This window comes from Oncorhynchus mykiss, chromosome 7 (assembly GCF_057628025.1).
Source record: "Oncorhynchus mykiss isolate SJ-2025 chromosome 7, ASM5762802v1, whole genome shotgun sequence".
Lineage (NCBI taxonomy): Eukaryota > Metazoa > Chordata > Actinopteri > Salmoniformes > Salmonidae > Oncorhynchus > Oncorhynchus mykiss.
Genome location: NC_143028.1, coordinates 67,296,422 through 67,317,454, shown reverse-complemented (window position 1 = coordinate 67,317,454; position 21,033 = coordinate 67,296,422). Strand labels below are relative to the sequence as shown.

At 42.9% G+C, this 21,033-nt stretch overlaps 2 protein-coding genes across 4 annotated transcripts in view; one reads left to right on the top strand and one right to left on the bottom strand.

Annotated features, from left to right (window-relative positions):
- On the top strand, positions 1–1,395 carry glrx (glutaredoxin (thioltransferase)). The gene is made up of 3 exons (XM_090241816.1): positions 1–110; positions 253–348; positions 1,269–1,395. Exons 1-3 carry the CDS (start codon positions 1–3, stop codon positions 1,378–1,380), a joined length of 318 nt encoding a protein of 105 aa, XP_090097942.1. The 3' UTR covers positions 1,381–1,395.
- An 8,501-nt stretch (positions 1,396–9,896) lies between these two features.
- Positions 9,897–21,033, bottom strand: part of rhobtb3 (Rho related BTB domain containing 3) — a 33,812-nt gene continuing 22,675 nt past the window's right edge. Inside the window, exons 7-14 of one of the 3 annotated variants that reach the window (XR_016497422.1) lie at positions 19,587–19,622; positions 19,211–19,320; positions 18,405–18,514; positions 17,243–17,412; positions 16,405–16,468; positions 16,014–16,180; positions 12,210–12,306; positions 9,897–11,390 (exon numbers count right to left, since the gene is read on the bottom strand). Coding sequence is in view for 2 of the 3 variants with exons in the window: in XM_090241814.1 (XP_090097940.1) it covers positions 11,272–11,390; positions 12,210–12,306; positions 16,014–16,180; positions 17,243–17,412; positions 18,405–18,514; positions 19,211–19,320; positions 19,587–19,622 (809 nt within the window). In the remaining variant the exon portion in view is untranslated. The remainder of the gene's footprint in view (positions 11,391–12,209; positions 12,307–16,013; positions 16,181–16,404; positions 16,469–17,242; positions 17,413–18,404; positions 18,515–19,210; positions 19,321–19,586; positions 19,623–21,033) is intronic. The other 2 variants (XM_090241814.1, XM_090241815.1) reach the window with 2 other exon arrangements.

Genomic DNA, 21,033 nt, shown 5'->3' with positions numbered 1-21,033 from the left:
ATGGCACTGGAATTTGTGGAAACTAAATTTAGGGGAGACAAAGTTACAATATTTCTAAAACCATCGTACCCGTATTGCGTGACGGCTAAAGAGGTCTTGTCAGAGTATGAGTTTCTTATTTGACACTCCTGGTGTGTGTTAGAGCAGGGTTGGCCACCGCTGCTGCCATAAAGAATAATTATTTTTTAAAAGACTGTACAAAACATTAAGAACACTTTCCCAATATTGAGTTGCATCCACCCTCCCTTTTGCATTCAAAGCTGGGCATTTAGAATGTATTGATATCACAGGACGGAGAGATATGAGCAGTTTACAGGACTACTTTTTGGAGATAACTGGGGCTCGGACGGTGAGTTTCTTATTCATTTGTTGTTGTGTGTACAATACTGCATGCAAATTTGTATCTAGACAGTTGCGCGCGAGTTCAAATATAGATGTCGCTCATGTAACAGAACTTTAGACCGTACCCTCGCCCATACCCGGGCGCGAACCAGCGACCCTCTGCACACATCAACAACAGTCACCCACGAAGCATCGTTACCCATCGCTCCACAAAAGCCACGGCCCTCGCAGAGCAAGGGGAACCACTACTTCAAGGTCTCAGAGCAGGTAATTGAAACGCTATTTAGCGCGCACCACCGCTGACTAGCTAGCCGTTTCACATCCTTTACACTCAATTTAAGCTTTTTTAGAAGTGCTTTTTGGAGTTCATGATGAGCGTAATAACTCGACGTCTCCATTTTTTGCAATGTCATTTGTATTGTCATTCCAACAATAAGCAGACGAATATTGTACATGTTTATTTTCTTGTTTGTGTTTTGATCAGCCATCTCAATGACAACGCAATCCATGAATGTTGATTGGCTTGAAGCTCAAACTATTCATATTAATTTCGCTAGCCTTCATCACTGAATTCTGAATCCGTAATGAAGGTAGCATTTTGCTCATGCACAGCTTCACATTCACCTGACCTCAAGTGAATTGTCCTGCTTGCATGGATACATTACACAGTCATTTGAAATATTGATTTCAGTCTGTTACATATCCCATCAACAATGAATAGGGCAGCTATCATCAAACACAGATGTACAGTATTATGCCGAACATGATAGATTTGTTCTAGTCCTCCTAAGTCTCATTTTTGGTTAATGCTGGCCAGTTGATGGACATTATGAGTATTCCGCATCTCATGAAATACTTTACATGACCTAAGAAATACTGGTTCTGCTTTTGCGATTCTTAATGATATTTTGCTATGTGTGTTTGTTGGTCCCACAGGTTTTTATCGGTGAGGAATGTGTGGGAGGGTGCAGTGATGTGGCAGAGCTGGATGAGAGTGGGAAACTGGAGGGGATGCTTCAGTCCATTGGCGCTCTGTAGTGATGCACACACACTACCCCAGGTATGTGCACAGACACACACACAAGGGAGTGAGGAGAGGGAAGCACAAAGGATTAATTTGTAGAGTTGGAAGGTGGGGAGAGAGTATGAGGGAGTCATTTGTCTCTTTGGTAGGCCCCCAGACTGGGTGGAGCCGAGGTGGTGCTTCAGGAGGCTGGAGACCAGAGTTCAGGACCGGGACCAGAGAACCACATCACCTGCTGGCCAAACAGGTCCTCTACAACCACCTTGAGACAACACATAGCCTAAGGCCCTAATGTAGATTTAAATAATATTTCTGTCCTTGTAGTTTACCCTTTTTGGCTCAGGATTGCCAACAGATGCAAAACTTCTGTATATTTTCTTTGTCATAAGCTTCCACCAAGGTACAGCATATGGATATTCTTCCTCAAAAACTGAATAAAAAATGCATGGGTTGAATTATTGGTAGCATAGGTCCAGCCCTACCCCTTCAGAGCAAATGTAAGATTAGTGAGTCTGGCAACGCAAGATTAGATTGTTTGCAATGCATGTGTCATACGCAGTATACAAGGCAGAAGGAAGTGAAGAGTGAAACAAGCTCTTTTACCTGCATCAAGGTATCCCTCAGCCTCTGTGCTTCTATGATTTTCATCTATTATATTAAATCAAATGCATCACAACATACATTTTCAGGATGCGCAGCCCACATAGGCTAATAAGACACTGTATTTAATGTAGCAAAATAAATATTTGTATATGCATAGAGATCCCTATGTACAGAATGTATAATATACACCAGTTGAGCTGTCAGTCACAACTGCTACCATGGGCGGATTGGTTGTCTGGCAATTCTGGGCTGGTCGAAATTCACAAAAAAAGAAGCATATATATATATATATATATATATGTTCTCACACACACACACACACACACACACACACACATACACACACACACACACACACACACACAAATACATTTGAACTCAGTTTTTCACAATTCCTGACATTTAATCCTAGTACAAATTCCTTGTCTTAGGTCAGTTAGGATCACCACTTTATTTTAAGAATGTGAAATGTCAGAATAATAGTACAGTGATTTATTTCAGCTTTTATTTCTTTCACCACATTCCCAGTGGGTCAGAAGTTAACATACACTCAATTAATATTTGGTAGCATTGCCTATATATTGTTTAACTTGGGTCAAACGTTTCAGGTAGCCTTCCACAAGCTTCCCACAATAAGTTGGGTGAATTTTGGCCCATTCCTCCTGACAGAACTGATATAACTGAGTCAGGTTTTATAGGCCTTCTTACTCGCACATGCTTTTTCAGTTCTGCCCACAAATTTTCTTTAAGATTGAGGTCAGGGCTTTGTGATGGCCACTCCAATACCTTGACTTTGCTGTCCTTAAGCCATTTTTCCACAACTTTGGAAGTATGCTTGGGTTCATTGTCCCATTTGGAAGACCCATTTGCGACCAAGCTTTAACTTCCTGACTGATGTTTTGAGATGTTGCTTCAATTGTCTAAGATTCCCAAAGATTGGAAAGCTGCCGCGGTCATCCCCCTCTTCAAAGGGGGAGACAGTCTAGACCCAAACTTCTGCAGACCTATATCTATCCTACCCTGCCTTTCTAAGGTCTTCGAAAGCCAAGTTAAACAGATTACCGACCATTTTAAATCCCACCATACCTTCTCCCCTATGCAATCTGGTTTCAGAGCTGGTCATGGGTGCACCTCAGCCACGCTGAAGGTCCTAAATGATATCATAACCGCCATCGATAAGAGACATTACTGTGCAGCCGTATTCATTGACCTGGCCAAGGCTTTCGACTCTGTCAATCACCACATTGTCGGCAGACTCAATAGCCTTGGTTTCTCAAATTACTGCCTCGCCTGGTTCAACAACTACCTCTCAGACAGAGTTCAGTGTGTCAAATCGGAGGGTCTGTTGTCCAGACCTCTGGCAGTCTCTATGGGGGTGCTGCAGGGTTTAATTCTCGGGTCGACTCTCTTCTCTGTATTCATCAATGATGTCACTCTTGCTGCTGGTGTTTCTCTGATCCACCTCTACGCAGACGACACCATTCTGTATACCTCTGGCCCTTCTTTGGACACTGTGTTAACTAACTTCCAGACGAGCTTCAATGCCATACAACTCTCCTTCCGTGGCCTCCAACGGCTCTTAAATGCAAGTAAAACTAAATGCATGCTCTTCAACCGATCGCTGCCTGCACCTGCCCGCCCATCCAGCATCACTACTCTGGATGGTTCTGACTTAGAATATGTGGACAACTACAAATACCTAGGTTTCTGGTTAGACTGTAAACTCTCCTTCAAGACTCACATTAAGCATCTCCAATCCAAAATTAAATCTAGAATTGGCTTCCTATTTTGCAACGAAGCATTCTTCACTCATGCTGCCAAACACACCCTCGTAAAAGTCACCATTCTACCGATCCTTGACTTCGGCGATGTCATTTACAAAATAGCTTCCAACATTCTACTCAACAAATTGGATGCAGTCTATCACAGTGCCATCCGTTTTGTCACCAAAGCCCCATATACTACCCACCACTGCGACATGTATGCTCTTGTTTGCTGGCCCTCGCTTCATACTCGTCGCCAAACCCACTGGCTCCCGGTCATCTACAAGACTCTGCTAGGTAAAGCCCCAACCTTATCTCAGCTCACTGGTCACCATAGCAGCACCCACCCGTAGCACACACTCCAGCAGGTATATCTCACTGGTCACCCCCAAAGCCAATTCTTCCTTTGGCTGCCTTTCAGTTCTCTGTTGCCAATGACTGGAACAAACTGCAAAAATCACTGAAGCTCAAGACTCATATCTCCCTCACTAGCTTTAAGCACCAGCTGTCACAGCAGCTCACAGATCACTGCCCCTGTACATAGCCCATCTGTAAATAGCCCATCCAACTACCTCATCCCCATACTGTATTTATTTATTTATCTTGCTCTTTTGCACCCCAGTATCTCTACTTGCACATTCATCTCCTGCACATCTACCATTCCAGTGTTTAATTGCTATATTGTAATTACTTTGCCACCATGGCTTATTTATTGCCTTACCTCCCTTATCCTACCTCATTTGCACACACTGTATATTGACTTTTTCTATTTTATTATTGACTGTATGTTTGTTTATTCCATGTGTAACTCTGTGTTGTTGTATGTGTCGAACTGCTTTGCTTCATCTCGGCCAGGTCACAGTTGTAAATGAGAACTTTTCTCAACTAGCCTACCTGGTTAAATAAAGGTGAAATAAATAAAAATATCCACATAAATTTCCTACCTCATGATACCATCTCTTTTGTGAAGTGCACCAGTCCCTCTTTGTCCCCATGTACAATTGCAAACCATAGTCTGGCTTTTTTATGGCCGTTTTGGAGTAGTGGCTTCATCCTTGCTGAGCGGCCTTTCAGGTTATGTCGATATAGGACTTGTTTTACTGTGGATATAGAAACGTTTGTATCTGTTTCCTCTAGCATCTTCACACGGTCCTTTGCTTTTGTTCTGGGATTGATTTGCACTATTCACACCAAGTACGTTCATCTCTAGGAGACAGAATGCTTCTCCTTCCTGAGCGGTATGACAGCAGCGTGGTCCTATGGTGATTGTACTTGCGTACTATTGTTTGTACAGATGAGCGTGGTACCTTCAGGCGTTTGGAAATTGTTCCCAAGGATAAACCAGACATGTGGATGTCTACAATTTTTTTCTGAAGTCTTGGCTGATTTCTTTTGATTTTCCCATGATGTCAAGTAAAGAGGCACTGAGTTTGAAGGTAGGCCTTGAAATACATCCACAGGTACACCTCCAATTGACTCAAATGATGTCAATTAGCCTACCAGAATCTTCTAAAGACTTGACATAATTTTCTGGAATTTTCCAAGCTGTTTAAAGGCACAGTCAACTTAGTGTATGTAAACTTCTGACCCACTGGAATTGTTATACAGTGAATTATAAGTGAAATAATCTGTCTGTAAACAACTGTTGGAAAAAAGACTTGTCATGCACAAAGTAGATGTCCTAACTGACTTGCCAAAACTATAGTTGTTAACAAGAAATTTGGGGAGTGGTTGAAAAACGAGTTTTAATGACTCCAACCAAAGTGTATGTAAACTTCCGACTTCAACTGTGTGTGTGTGTGTGTGTGTGTGTGTATGTATGTATGCATGCATGTATGTATGTGTGTGATATATATATATATATATATATATATATATATATATACACTGCTCAAAAAAATAAAGGGAACACTTAAACAACACAATGTGCAACACTGATTGACAATAAATGTCACATGCTGTTGTGCAAATGGAATAGACAACAGGTGGAAATTATAGGCAATTAGCAAGACACCCCCAATAAAGGAGTGGTTCTGCAGGTGGGGACCACAGACCACTTCTCAGTTTCTATGCTTCCTGGTTGATGTCTTGGTTACTTTTGAATGCTGGCGGTGCTTTCACTCTAGTGGTAGCATGAGACGGAGTCTACAACCCACACAAGTGGCTCAGGTAGTGCAGCTCATCCAGGATGGTACATCAATGCGAGCTATGGCAAGAAGGTTTGCTGTGTCTGTCAGCGTAGTGTCCAGAGCATGGTGGCGCTACCAGGAGACAGGCCAGTACATCAGGAGACGTGGAGGAGGCCGTAGGAGGGCAACAAGCCAGCAGCAGGACCGCTACCTCCGCCTTTGTGCAAGGAGGAGCAGAAGGAGCACTGCCAGAGCCCTGCAAAATGACCTCCAGCAGGCCACAAATGTGCATGTGTCTGCTCAAACGGTCAGAAACAGACTCCATGAGGGTGGTATGAGGGCCCGACGTCCACGGGTGGGGGTTGTGCTTACAGCCCAACACCGTGCAGGACGTTTTTCATTTGCCAGAGAACACCAAGATTGGCAAATTCGCCACTGGCGCCCTGTGCTCTTCACAGATGAAAGCAGGTTCACACTGAACACATGTGACAGACTTGACAGTCTGGAGACGCCATGGAGAACGTTCTGCTGCCTGCAACATCCTCCAGCATGACCGGTTTGGCGGTGGGTCAGTCATGGTGTGGGGTGGCATTTCTTTGTGGGGCCGCACAGCCCTCCATGTGCTCGCCAGAGGTAGCCTGACTGCCATTAGGTACCGAGATGAGATCCTCAGACCCCTTGTGAGACCATATGCTGGTGCAGTTGGCCCTGGGTTCCTCCTAATGCAAGACAATGCTAGACCTCATGTGGCTGGAGTGTGTCAGCAGTTCCTGCAAGAGGAAGGCATTGATGCTATGGACTGGCCCGTCCGTTCCCCAGACCTGAATCCAATTGAGCACATCAGGGACATCATGTCTCGCTCCATCCACCATCGCCACGTTGCACCACAGACTGTCCAGGAATTGGCGGATGCTTTAGTCCAGGTCTGGGAGGAGATCCCTCAGGAGACCATCCGCCACCTCATCAGGAGCATGCCCAGGCGTTGTAGGGAGGTCATACAGGCACGTGGAGGCTACACACACTACTGAGCCTCATTTTGACTTGTTTTTAAGAACATTACATCAAAGTTGGATCAGCCTGTAGTGTGGTTTTCCACTTTAATTTTGAGTGTGACTCCAAATCCAGACCTCCATGGGTTGATAAATTTGATTTTTGATTTTTGTGTGATTTTGTTGGCAGCACATTCAACTATGTAAAGAAAAAAGTATTTAATAGGAATATTTCATTCATTCAGATCTAGGATGTGTTATTTTAGTGTTCCCTTTATTTTTTTGAGCAGTGTATATATATTACACACACAGTACCAGTCACGTTTGGACACACCTCATTCAAGGGTTTTTGTTTATTTTTACTATTTTCTACTTTTTTTGTGAAGACATCAAACTATGAAATAACATATGGAATCATGTAGTATCCAAAAAATTGTTAAACAAATCAAAATATTTTATATTTGAGATTCTTCAAAGTAGCCACCCTTCGCCTTGATGACAGCTTTGCACACTCTTGGCATTCTCTCAGACAGCTTCATAAGGAATACTTTTCCAACAGTCTTGAAGGAGTTCCCACACGTGCTGAACACTTGTTAGCTGCTTTTCCTTCGCTCTGCAGTCCAACTCATCCTAAACCATCTCAATTTGGTTGAGGTCGGGTGATTGTGGAGGCCAGGTCATCTGATGCAGCACTCCATCACTCTCCTTCTTGGTCAAATAGCCCTTACACAGCCTGGAGGTGTGTTGGTCATTGTCCTGTTGAAAAACAAATGATAGTCCCACTAAGCGCAAACCAGATGGGATGGCATATCGCTGCAGAATGCTGTGGTAGCCATGCTGGTTAAGTGTGCCTTGAATTCTAAATAAATCACTGACACCAGCAAAGCACCATTACACTACCTCCATGCTTCACTGTGGGAACCACACATGCAGAGATCATCTGTTTACCTACTCTGCGTCTCAAAGACACATCGGTTGGAACCACAAATCTCAAATTTGGACTCACCAGACCAAAGGACAGATTTCCACTGGTCTAATGTCCTTTGCTCATGTTTCTTGGCCCAAGCAAGTCTCTTATTTTATTTATTTAACCTTGATTTAACTAGGCAAGTCAGTTAAGAACAAAATCTTATTTACACTGACGGCCTAGCTAGGAACAGTGGGTTAACTGCCTTGTTCAGGGGCAGAACAACAGATTTTTACCTTGTCAGCTCAGGGATTCAATCTCTAAACCTATCAGTTACTGGCACAACGCTCTAACCACTAGGCTACCTGCCACCCAAATTATTATTGGTGTCCTTTAGTAGTGGATTCATTGCAGCAATTTGACCACGAAGGCCTGATTCACACAGTCTCCTCAACATCAACTGTTCAGAGATGTCTTACTGAAATTCTGCAAAGCATTTATTTGAGCTGGTAACTCTAATGAACTCTGGGTCTTCCTTTCCTGTGGCAGTCCTCATGCGAGCCAATTTCATCATAGTGCTTGATAGTTTTTGCGATAGCACTTGAAGAAACTTTCAGTTCTAGACAATTTCCCGATATGTCTTAAAGTAATAATGGACTGTTTTTTTCTCTTTGCTTATTTGAGCTGTTCTTGCCATAATATGGACTTGGTATTTTACCAAGTAGGGCTATTTTCTGTATACCACCCCTACCTTGTCAAAACACAACTGATTGGCTCAAACCCATTAAGAAAGAAAAATTCCACAAATGTATCTTTTAACAAGGCACACCTGTTAATTGAAATTCCACGTGACTACCTCATAAAGATGGTTGAGAGAATGCCAAGAGTGTGCAAAGCTGTTATCAAGGCAAAGGGTGGCTACTTTGAAGAATCTCAAATATATTTAACACTTTTGGTTACTACATGATTCCATGTGTTATTTCATAGTTTTGATGTCTTCACTATTACTCTACAATGTAGGAAATAGTCAAAATAAAGAAAAACCCTTGAATGAGTATGTGTCCAAACTTTTGACTGGCCCTCATTGATTTTGTTGAGTCACTCAGGTATCCCAACACACCCAAGACATGGCAAAATGTTTAGAATTGCAGGACATTTGCTTTAAAACTCAAAGATTTTCTCTCTGCCCCATGGCAAAATGTGTAGAATTGCAAGGAATGAGCTTCAAAATGGCAACATTTCGAAAAAGGGGTGGGAACAGTTTTGTGTCGCAAGGTGTTTTTTTTTTTCACTGAGCCAATAAATGACTATATATCCGGACATTCTCAAATAGTAGTTGAGTACCCTTGATGTATGGCCTATGTCATGTAGCAATTGCTGCCTGTGTGTGGACTACCTGGCCTGATGACTCTTTTCTGTCCCCAGTCCACCTGGCTGAGCTGCTGCTCCAGTTTCAACTGTTCTGCCTGCAGCTATGGAACCCTGACCTGCTCACCGGATGTGCTACCTGTCCCAGGCCTGCTGTTTTCAACTCTCTAGAGACACCAGAGATACTCTGAATGATCGGCTATGAAAAGCCAACTGACATTTACTTCTGAGGTGCTGACCTGTTGCACCCTCAACAACCACTGTGCAATTATTATTATTTGACCCTGCTGGTCACCTATGAACATTTTGAACTTCTTGGCCATGTTCTGTTATAATCTCCACCCGGCACAGCCAGAAAAGGACTGGCCACCCCTCATAGCCTGGTTCCTCTCTAGGTTTCTTCCTAGGTTCTGGCCTTTCTTGGGAGTTTTTCCCAGCCACTGAGCTTCTACACCTGCATTGTTTGGGGTTTTAGGCTGGGTTTTTCTGTACAGCACTTTGAGATATCAGCTGATGTAAGAAGGGCTGTATAGATACATTTGATTTGTGTGTGTGTGTATGTAGCATGGGGGGGTTAGAAATAGTTTCAAGTCATATTGTGTGTATGAGTTTATACAGTTTAAATTCTCCAGAAGCAACTAAGCTTTAGACTAACCTTCAACACATGACATACTGTATGTGCATTCTTAATGCATACTAACACACTCGTGACTGCTCAGTAAGAGATGTCTTCAGATGTACAATAACGATTCAGTAGGCGGTGTGCCAACGTGTATTTCTAAAACATGTTTTTATTCCAAGTGACTCAGGTCACAATTATCACTGTACACAACCATCCCCCATGGCCGGCTGGTGACCAAATAAAACACCTACACCCTCTAGTCTCCACATGCAGTTAGCTCCACTCCAGACGTTACAAAACACCCCCTGGTACAGGCAGTACACAGTACAAAAATAGTTGCAGCGCCATCCAATTATAATCTCATGGCAAAAAAATACACATTTGAGGTGTGGTCAAACCAGAGGTGTTGTTTGGCTAGGGTTTCAATGAACGTGTGTGCGTGTTAAGTCTCCAGGTGCCCCAATGCTGTTAAACATGGGTGCTCTCTTTTTGAGGATTTAGCATTGCAGAAGAACCCAGTAAGACAACCATGTAGGACCACTATGTACTCACAGTTATGGTGGCCTCGACCCAAATCAACTATAGCCCTAGACATTTCTTGAGGAACCATTATGGATATGAAGGAAGTGGATATTAACAAGTGTGTAGGGTGTAGTGCCATGGGGTTGATTTGGGACTGAAGGATTGTGTCCATAGATTAAATAGACATCCTCTATAGATGCACAATCAATGGTCACGTTCATTAGACAGAACACTCCCAAACGTTTTAGATGCGTTTCAGCCTGTTCCTTTGAACGTTTCCCGTGCACATATGTTCAGTTGAGCACCGTCTTCGTTTAAATAAAAATATATGTATCTCCTGTGTGGAGATGGCAAAGAAGATCACTGTCCATTCTACATGGATACACAGTTAATTTGCCTTGAAAAGGGTTATGGTTCGCCATGGACACAGCCATTTTTCTACCAATAATCTCCGGGCCATAGATGCATCCTCTATGGACAGGTTGTTTTTGCAGCTGCACAGTACCTGAAGAAGGCTTTACATCTCAGGAACCACAAGTATGCTATAGCAATCTTCTGAAATATGCAGCCACCGTGACAGCAAAGATAAACCTGGAATGTAGCCATTTTCTTTTTTCCACCCTAGTCTGTCATTTTGAAATTCTCCCTGGTTAAATAGATCAGTCATTTTGTCCCAAAGACAGTCACGTGTTGATCTTAAAGGACCAGGGTGTGTCAGTCTTGCATTTCACCTCCCGTTGACGTCGCCCTTTGACCTTTTCTGCTCCATGCTCAACCCTCTGGGTCTTCTTTTCCCAAGCTGCCTAGCTTTCTGTTCCCCTTATTCACTGTCCAATTGAGGCAGATAGCTTGGAATTAAAGTCTGGTTTGTTTATAGCGTCTTCTCTCATTCAAGTCCTCCCTGCCAACCTTTTCCCCCTCTTCTTTGTCCTCTGTCTCTTGCCCCACACCTTCTCTTCTCGGTCTCTCACTATCTCTCCAGGGTGTGGCGGCGGGTGGGTGTCACATGACGAGACAGCGGGACTTCTTGAGTTTGCGTCGGCGCTGCTGATACTCGCTCAGCTCCTGCAGGTAGCCTCGGGACGGCCAGCGCAGTCTCTCCACCTGTTCCCGCTCCTCCTCTGTCAACCGAGATGACAAAAACACAAGGTTGCCGTGATGATATCACCATGGCGACATGTCAACCTTTCGCTCTTGCACACAAACAGTGCCAGGATACATTTTTCTGTCATTGCCTAAACAAACATTTTCAATTAAGCCATCAAGCCGCCTAAGTGTTCTGCCTGATACCCCTGTGCTTACACCTGAGAACTGCACCAGTGTGAATGTGTAGTAGGCCTATTCTCTAGTCTTTATCTCTTCACTTGTGCCCTTCCAGACCCATCTATTTGACCTGATATATTGTGTGCGATGACATTGTTAATGGAAATAATCCTGTTGTAGATGCTACTAAACGTGGATTGTGTGCTTATTAACCAGTGTGTGTCTTCTAAATCTGTCATAACCAGGGACCTCATGGCTTGACAGGCATTAGGAAAGGTGAACGCCAATTTAGCGTCGTAGGTGTACAAGCCCTATTTACAAAATTGTTTTTTTACACGCTTTAGCAATCCACTATTCCACTACATCAGCTGTCATAATTATTCATTTAACGTGTAATATGTCCCTTTTCAGAATGTGTCCTCTACTTAATAATCTGTGCTATTAAAACTGACAGTATGTCTACTGAATGGGTTTACAGTTCACTTTATCATATGATAAATTATATACAAAAAAGCCATTAGCTTTCACAACAGCTTGCATCAGCCATAGCTTATAGTGACTGTCATGCAGGTCCAATTGCTCAGTTGGTCGACGCATAGGGCTTGCAACACCAGTTGTACTTAGTAAGTAGCTTTGACTTATTAATATGCCCTGTGATCTGCCCTATGGTTTCTCACCTGAGAGCTCCAGGAAGTCAGGCTTGTGGCTGAAGATTAGGTAGTTATTGGCTATGAAGTGGAGTAGCCATACATACAGCTGCTCTGCATTGTGGCACTGTGAGAGAGAGGGGAACAGTGACCACGTTTACATACTCATAGTATTCTTGATAGTAAGTAGCTCATATGCCGCTTCAGGTTTTATTTGGGATAAGCTTTTAACATGCACCTTTTGATATCCCACTCACGAGTATGCCTGAATCCATGAACCGAATATTCCAAACGTTTAAATGGCTTAGTTACTGAAGTATGGACACTGACTGTAGACTTATAACCTCTCATATGTACCGTAATATTAACTCCTGCAGAAGTATGCATTTCTTGCATTAAAATGATCGAACCAATGTTAATTTTGTCTCTATGATGAGTGGATAAATTATTTATTTCAGCATCTCATGAGAAAATGCAAATGTACTGTAACTTTTGTTACATTTGACACTTATGCAATAACAGTATTTCAACCGCATAAAATATGCACACCAGACCAACTGAAATCTTATCAGAAACGTGTGTTAAATCGTTTTCTCAGCTTTTCATTCTCTTAAAACCAGTCAAACTGATGACATTTTGCACAGGAATCTTTTCACTGTTTGAGTTATTGCGTTTTTCTCCCCAGTCCCTAAACGAAAGACAACTTTACCGTTGTTACATTGATATAATTCATTAGTAATCTAGTTAAGACAATATTCTGTGGAGCACTACTTTATGGCAACATGTTATAACAGAAGAGAAGATGCATGTATCTAACTATAGTTGACAAATAAATGGCCTACCAAATGTCGGGAATTATAAACAAAAACTTGTCTAAATTAGGGGTGAAAGTAGCAAGTAGGCTATATGGTCCAATACGGACGATCAGCCAAATTAATTATTATGGTGGATCAAACTACCCAGGTTACTTTAAGTTATTTGTTTCACAATCAGATGAAAACATCAACACACAACATCCATGACATGCAAAACGGACTCCGCAGACTGCGAAAAACAACAGTAAACAGGCTAAAATGTTTACATGCCATAGTATCAAGTCTAAAATCGGCATAGCCCAGGCTTCTTATCCAGGTTTCACATAACCGAGATTAACAAAATGTAGGGATATGATGTTTATATGCATCAACTCAAAAACAGAATAGTCGAGTATCCTGAATAACAATGGGTCATTGGTGCGCATGTAAATGTGGTATGTGTCAGCTGTTTGAGGAAATATGTACTGTCACTTAAAAGAGGGATATGGAGGTGGTAAGTCAGCTATGTTGTAGCTTTTAAAATAGAAACTGCAAGACAGAATACAACAATGACTTCCACATGGAAAATGTCATTTTCCAACCCTGTGAAATGTGCGTGCATGCATATGCTCTCCTTGCCTCAAGCTTTTTTAACCAATGACCTGAAAGCTGGATAGGTGACAGCACAATGGTAGAAACGCTTCACAGCTTAGGATACAAGTGGCTTTCACCAACCACATCCTCTCATGTTTGTGGTAAGGATTGTAAAATAAAAAATAAATAAAAATTACTAGCATTATTTAATAATTTCTCTCTTTATTGGCAGAGTTATAAACCTTGTTGAAACCTCAAGGGGTGCATCTCAATAGTCTGAAGTGTTTTCTCCTTGTCTCATCTCTCTGGAAAGCACTGTGGAGGATGCTGCTGGAGAAGTTTGTCAGTGCAGATTAGGAACGGATACAAGCAGAGGAATATTATTTAGAACCATGGTCAGATGATAGACCCATGGTCTTCGTCAGGTTGTGAAGGAAAGGAGACCATTGAGGATTGTGGGAGCTAGCTACATACACAGAAGAGAGAACACATACACACTCTCTTGCTGAATACCAAATCCTTCCCTTAGGAAAGGGCTGTTCAATTCCGGTCCTGGAGGGCCAAAACACGTCTGGTTTTCATGCCCTCCTTCAAATCAGGGACTGATTCAGACCTGGGACACCAGGTGAGTGCAATTAACTACCAGTTAAAAATATGAACCAGAAGTGATTTGGCCCACCAGGACCGGACTTGAACAGCCCTGCTCTAGGCACTCCTGTATATCTGAATATGATTTTATGGTTGTGAGAATCTTCACCATATTGCTTCCACCGATCCAATGTTTTAAATATATAGGAGTGTGGAGTGGTTAAGGAGTAGGGGTCGATTTGGAATGGAGTCGGAAGTTCACACACTTAGGTTGGAGTCATTAAAACTCGTTTTACAACCACTCCACAAATTTCTTGTTAACAAACTATAGTTTTGGCAAGTCGGTTAGGACATCTACTTTGTGCATGACAAGTATTTTTTTCCAACAATTGTTTACAGACAGATTATTTCACTGTATCACAATTCCAGTGGGTCAGAAGTTTACATGCACTATGTTGACTGTGCCTTTAAACAGCTTGGAATCCAGAAAAGTATGTCATGGCTTTAGAAGCTTCTGATAGGCTAATTGACATAATTTGAGTCAATTGGAGGTCTACCTGTGGATGTATTTCAAGGCCTACCTTCAAACTCACTGCCTCTTTGCTTGTCATTATGGGAAAATCAAAGGAAATCAGCCAAGACCTCAGAAAAAAAAATGATGACATCCACAAGTCTGGTTCATCCTTGGGAGCAATTTCCAAATACCTGAAGGTACCACGTTCATCTGTACAAACAATAGTACACAAGTATAAACACCATGGGACCACGCAGCCGGCATACCGCTCAGGAAGGAGACGCGTTCTGGAGCCGCGTTCAGGAAGGAGATTCGTACTTTGATGCGAATAGTGCAAATCAATCCCAGAACAACAGCAAAGGATCTTGTGAAGATGCTCGAGGAAACAGGTACAAAAGTATCTATATCCACAGTAAAACAAGTCCTATATCGACATAACCTGAAAGGCCGCTCAGCAAGGAAGAAGCCACTGCTCCAAAACCGCCATAAAAAAGCCAGACTACGGTTTGCAATTGCACATGGGGACAAAGATCGTACTTTTTGGAGAAATGTCCACTGGTCTGATGAAACAGAAATATAACTGTTTGGCCATAATGACCATCATTATGTTTAGAGAAAAAATGGGGATGCTTGCAAGATGAAGAACACCATCCCAACCGTGAAGCACAGCGGTGGCAGCATCATGTTGTGGTGGTGCTTTGCTGCAGGAGGGACTGGTGCACTTCACAAAATAGATGTCATCATGAGGTTGGAAAATGATGTTGATATATGGAAGCAACATCTCAAGACATCAGTCAGGAAGATAAAGCTTGGTCGCAAATGGGTCTTCCAAATGGACAATGACCCCAAGCATACTTCCAAAGTTGTTGCAAAATGGCTTAAGGACAACAAAGTCAAGGTATTGGCGTGGCCATCACAAAGCCCTGACCTCAATCCTATAAAACATTTGTGGGCAGAACCTAAATAGCGTGTGCGAGTAAGGAGGCCTACAAACCTGACTCAGTTATACCAGCTCTGTCAGAAGGAATGGGCCAAAATTCACCCAACTTATTGTGGGAAGCTTATGGAATGCTACCTGAAACATTTGACACAAGTTAAACTATTTGAAGGCAATGGTACCAAATACTAATTGAGTGTATGTAAACTTCTGACCCTCTGGGAATGTGATGAAAGAAATAAAAGCTGAAATAAATAATTCTCTACTATTATTCTGATCCTAACTGACCTAAAACGGGATTTTTACTAGGATTAAATGTCAGTAATTGTGAAACTGAGTTTAAATGTCTAAGGTATATGTAAACTTCCGACTTCAACTGTATATCTCTCACACACACACGCACGAACCTTAGCTCTGCGAAGAAGGCGGATCACACTGATGCCGGTTGATGCCAGCTCTCGGCTAGGCATGCTCTGGAGGTAGGCGCATACACACACCTCACACAGGTGCTGCAGACGCTTCACCTGGTACATCTCTGCACAGACCAGCACGGCCATGGCCTGCAATACACTGGCTGGACACACACACACACAGTCAAACATACTGGAACCTCGTTTAGAAAATGTTCATACTCATGCATAAATTTGATTGTAAATTGTGGTTGAAATGCACACTTGTGATTTATAACACACACGCCGCTGTACTGTCATATCACATTAACCAACTGGGAAACATATCAACCCCAAAATAACATCACAAACACACAAAATCCCTCCCCCTTCAAACAAATTGGCCTACATTACTATCCATCATATCGTAGTGTCACGGTGTCCACTCCAATTGCTCTTGATCTTCCCCCAGCCTGTCAATCATTTTGAGGGAGCTGTCAGTCAAATCCCTCTGGGGCTTATGAGATACTGTTAGTTCCATCTGAGAGTGTAAATCCACCGCCATTAATTTTCCCAGCCTGTACTGAGCAGCACTGAGGACCTGGGGCATGTTCACTGACAGGTTGCAGATAGAAATACATCTTTATCTTAAGTTCAGGATTCTGTTCTCCTGGGTTTGTAAGCTTTTGCTCCTGCCCTGCTGAATCACACCTGCTTCTAGACAATCAACTGCTCATAATAATTACCATAATTTTCTGAATCCAAGTGTTAGTTAGAGCAGGGTTTCACAAACTTGGTCCTGCGTCCCCTCTTGGGTGCACGTTTAATTGTTTTGCCCTAATACTACACAGCTGATTCAAATAACCAACTCATCAAGCTTGAAACACAGAGTGAGAGCAAGGCTGCAGCAAAATCCTGCATACTCCGTAGCTGTCCAGGAGGGTAAGCCACCCCTGGGCTGTGTGCGAAAACGTTTCTAGCCCTCAAATTCTTGCTTCATCCGTCCTTGTTTCCTCAATTACTCACACTCCCCTCATAGCACATTGGTGGAGAGGATCCACAGTCCCTCCCCCGGACCTCCTCTTCCAATGAAATTGGAAGTGAGGCGAGAAATTGAGGAAACAAGGGCGGAGGAAGAAAGAATTTGACAGCTACCGGTAGTAGTGTTTTCATACACAGCAGTCTAAAGTGAGTGGGCCCCGGCCTATAATGAGCCTGTTTTTGTTCCTGCACTGCAGTGGACCCACCAGGACAGCAGGTGTCAGTGTAAAGGTACTCCAGGAAGGAGAGGAAGGTGTCAGAGGAGACTCCGTGGATAGGCACCACCCGACTCCGTGCCTCCGCATACTTCCCGCTGAACATAGCCGCCATGACATCACAGCGGGCCACCAGGACCGCCCGGTGAGCCGGTAACACACTCCCTGAAACACAGTCTGTTTTTAAATGTAATCCTTATTTTGACAAACTTACTGAGAAATAGAATCCATTCTCCTTTATACAGTCTCCTTCACAGCAAGACCTTGGGGAGAAGTTGCTGGAGGAGAGAGGTTGAATGGCGGTTTTCGGTAACATGTTGCTAATCGTTTCCCTGACATACCCCAGTTGTAAGAGGGAAGGTTTTCACGATACCGCTGAGGATAATAGCTACAGCTATTTTTGGTTTCTTGTACTTTTCTGATGAGCTTCCACATTACAGCTTCACATCAGCCAATCATATCTACTGAATGATCTTCTCATACACAGTCTAGGTGCAAGGTGAATTTAATCTAAAACTGTCATAGTTATGAATTGATGCCTTTCAGGAATGGGTCATTTTAATTAACCCAGACCTTATGACCGCTATAAAGCATGACATAATGGTTGTCTTGAAGTATCTTCCATCTAATGACAGGCATTGTTACACTCATGAAAGTGCTCTCTATAGTTGGATGCAGCGCAGGTGAAGCAAAGTGGACATGTTGAAGTGTCAGGAGCAGAAAGAAAATGCATTTCATTATATGGGTTATTGTAGATGATTGCTAACGCACTTGGAGCTTGGCGTCACCATGCAATAGTTTCTCATTGTTAAAAAGAAAAATGTACAGTTGCTGCATCAAAGGCATTAAAATGTGCACACACATCTGTAACATAATATCAGGAGATTTTTAACATTACTGAGTGTTTATACCCCCAAAAAGATACAGTAATTGCACAAAAATATATTTCTAAAGGACCTTCAAGCACTGTGGTTATTGTATAGCAAGTGCATGTCATACGAAGCACCCTGAATTATGTTGACGGCATTTTCTCTATTCGGTGCAATAATGAAATGGACTGGCTCCCTGAGAGCCCCAATGAAGGAATCAGCTAATCATGTTTAATAAAAAAATGTGACCTGGCACTACATGTAATTGTCTGGGGTGTGTGAACTTGCCTTGCACCATAAAAATTACATCAGAGTAGAGAGGAGAATTGAAGAGGTTGACCAGAGACTGAGGACCAAGCTGGGCGGCCCGGGCGTTGGGCGTGTCCCGGGGACCCTACAAACACACACAGACGCGCACACAAAAATGCACAGGAACATGTGTGCACAAACACAAACCGACACACACACACACAGCGTGGGTTAAGTCTGAGAATTCTGCCACTGTTGGTGTTTACAAGCATAAGTGCCATTTCATTCAGAGCTTCCACATCCAGCTCCCCAGTGGCATCAAAATAGCCTGTCTAACAGCCTGCCTCAGCAGCAGGTAACTCCACTGTCCCTGGCCTCACTGCCAAGACCGCCTCAATGGAGCTGGCTAATGCTGAAACAGACTGGCAGGCAGGCTCGCTTCCAGAGCAGTCTGCATATCAAACTCATGGCTTCATTATGCTGCATTTTGTTATAACATCGCATGGATCATTGATTTTCAGCTGCTTAGTCAATTCCACTGATGGTTTGAAACCAAACATATGAAATCCTCCTTGATAAGAACTAGTGCAAAAGTGACACTTCGTTTTTGATGGAATTGAAAAAGAATGAACTCAACCCTCATCACCAGATCTAATTATTACCCTGCATGTCACATCTCCTGATGTTAAGTCCCACATCACATTCCCTTGGCTCAATTTGAGAGTTTAACCTATCCCAAATGAATCATTTAGTGCACTGCTTTTGACCAGAGCCACATATTGTGTTATATCGGGGTTAGGGTGCGTGCATGCATTTGTATCTGTTCAAGCTTCTGGGTCACCTTGTCTCTGCCTAGGAAGGAGCGGATGCGGTCCATGAGTTGAGCCACGGCCAGAGAGTTGTTAAGCTTCTCCCCCATGGCCTCCTGGAGGTGTTCCCACTCCCACGCCCCTGGATCACACCAGAACCACAGGCACACAAACACTCATATATACCACAGAAACAGACAGACATATATAAATATATATATACACACACACACACAAGTTTGGGGTAACTTAGAAAATGTCCTTGTTTTTTAAAGAAAAGCACATTTTTTGTCCATTAAAATAACATTAAATTGATCAGAAATATAGTATACAGAAATATAGTAGACATTGTTAATGTTGTAAATGACTATTGTAGCTGGAAACGGCAGATTTTCGTAGAATACCTACATAAGCGTAGAGGCCCATTATCAGCAACAATCCCTCCTGTGTTTCAATGGAAAGTTGTGTTAGCTAATCCAAGTTTACCATTTTAAAAGGCTAATTGATCATTAGAAAACTATTTTGCAATTATGTTAGCATATGTTAGCTGAAAATTGTTGTTTTGATTAAAGAAGAAATAAAACTGGCCTTCTTTAGACTAGTTGATTATCTGGAGCATCATCATTTGTGGGTTCGATTATAGGCTCAAAATGGTCAGAAACAAAGAACTCTCTTCCGAAACTCATCAGTCTATTCTTGTTCTGAGAAATGAAGGCTATTCCATGCAAGAAATTGCCAATAAACTGGAGATCTCATACAACACTGTGTACTACTCCCTTCACAGAACAGCACAAACTGGCCCTAACCAGAATAGAAAGAGGAGTGGGAGGCCCTGGTGCACAACTGAGCAAGACGACAAGTACATTAGTGTCTAGTTTGAGAAACAGACAAGTTCTCAACTGACAGCTTCATTAAATAGTACCCGCAAAACACCAGTCTCAACTTCAACAGTGAAGAGGCGACTCCGGGATGCTGGCCTTCTAAGCAGAGTTCCTCTGTCCAGTGTTCTTTTACCCATCTTAATCTTTTATTTTTATTGGCCAGTCTGAGATATGGCTTTTTCTTTGCAACTCTGCCTAGAAGGCCAGCATCACGGAGTCGCCTCTTCACTGTTGACGTTGAGACTGATGTTTTGCGGGTAGTTATTCAATTCCATTCTGTTTCTCAAATATCCCCAATTTCTCTCACACACAGGTGTGCATGTGAGCGCACACACAAGCAATTCACAGAGATGCCATTTAGACAAATATATTTAGCTGCAGACACACATTAACACACACACACACCGTATGCTCAGACAGTCACTCTTCCTCACATGTATGTAAAGGCATGAATCAGCCAGGTCCCAGCTTGCCAACTTGAGCACTACAGTAATCGCTTTCCATAATGAATGAGAAAAGCCACAGCCAACACACACACACAAATACACACAACTTCTCCCTCAACGTCAGCACGACAAAGAAGCTGATCGTGGACTACAGGAAACGGAGGGCTGAGCACACCCTCAATCACATCGACAGGGATTAAGTTGAGACGGTCGAGAGCTTCAAGTTCCTCGGTGTCCACATCACTAAGGACCTGTCATGATCCAAACACACCAACACAGTTGTGAAGAGGGCACGACAACACATCTTCCCCCTAAGGAGGCTGAAAAGATTTGGCATGAGCCCTCAGTTCTACAGCTGCAACATTGAGAGCATCTTGACTGGCTGTATCACCACTTGTTGTGGCAACTTCTCAGCATCGGACCGCAAGGTACTACAGAAGGTAGTATGTACGGCCCAGTACATCACTGGGGCCGAGCTCCCTGTCACCCAGGACCTCTATACCAGGCAGTGTCAGAGGAAGGGCTTAA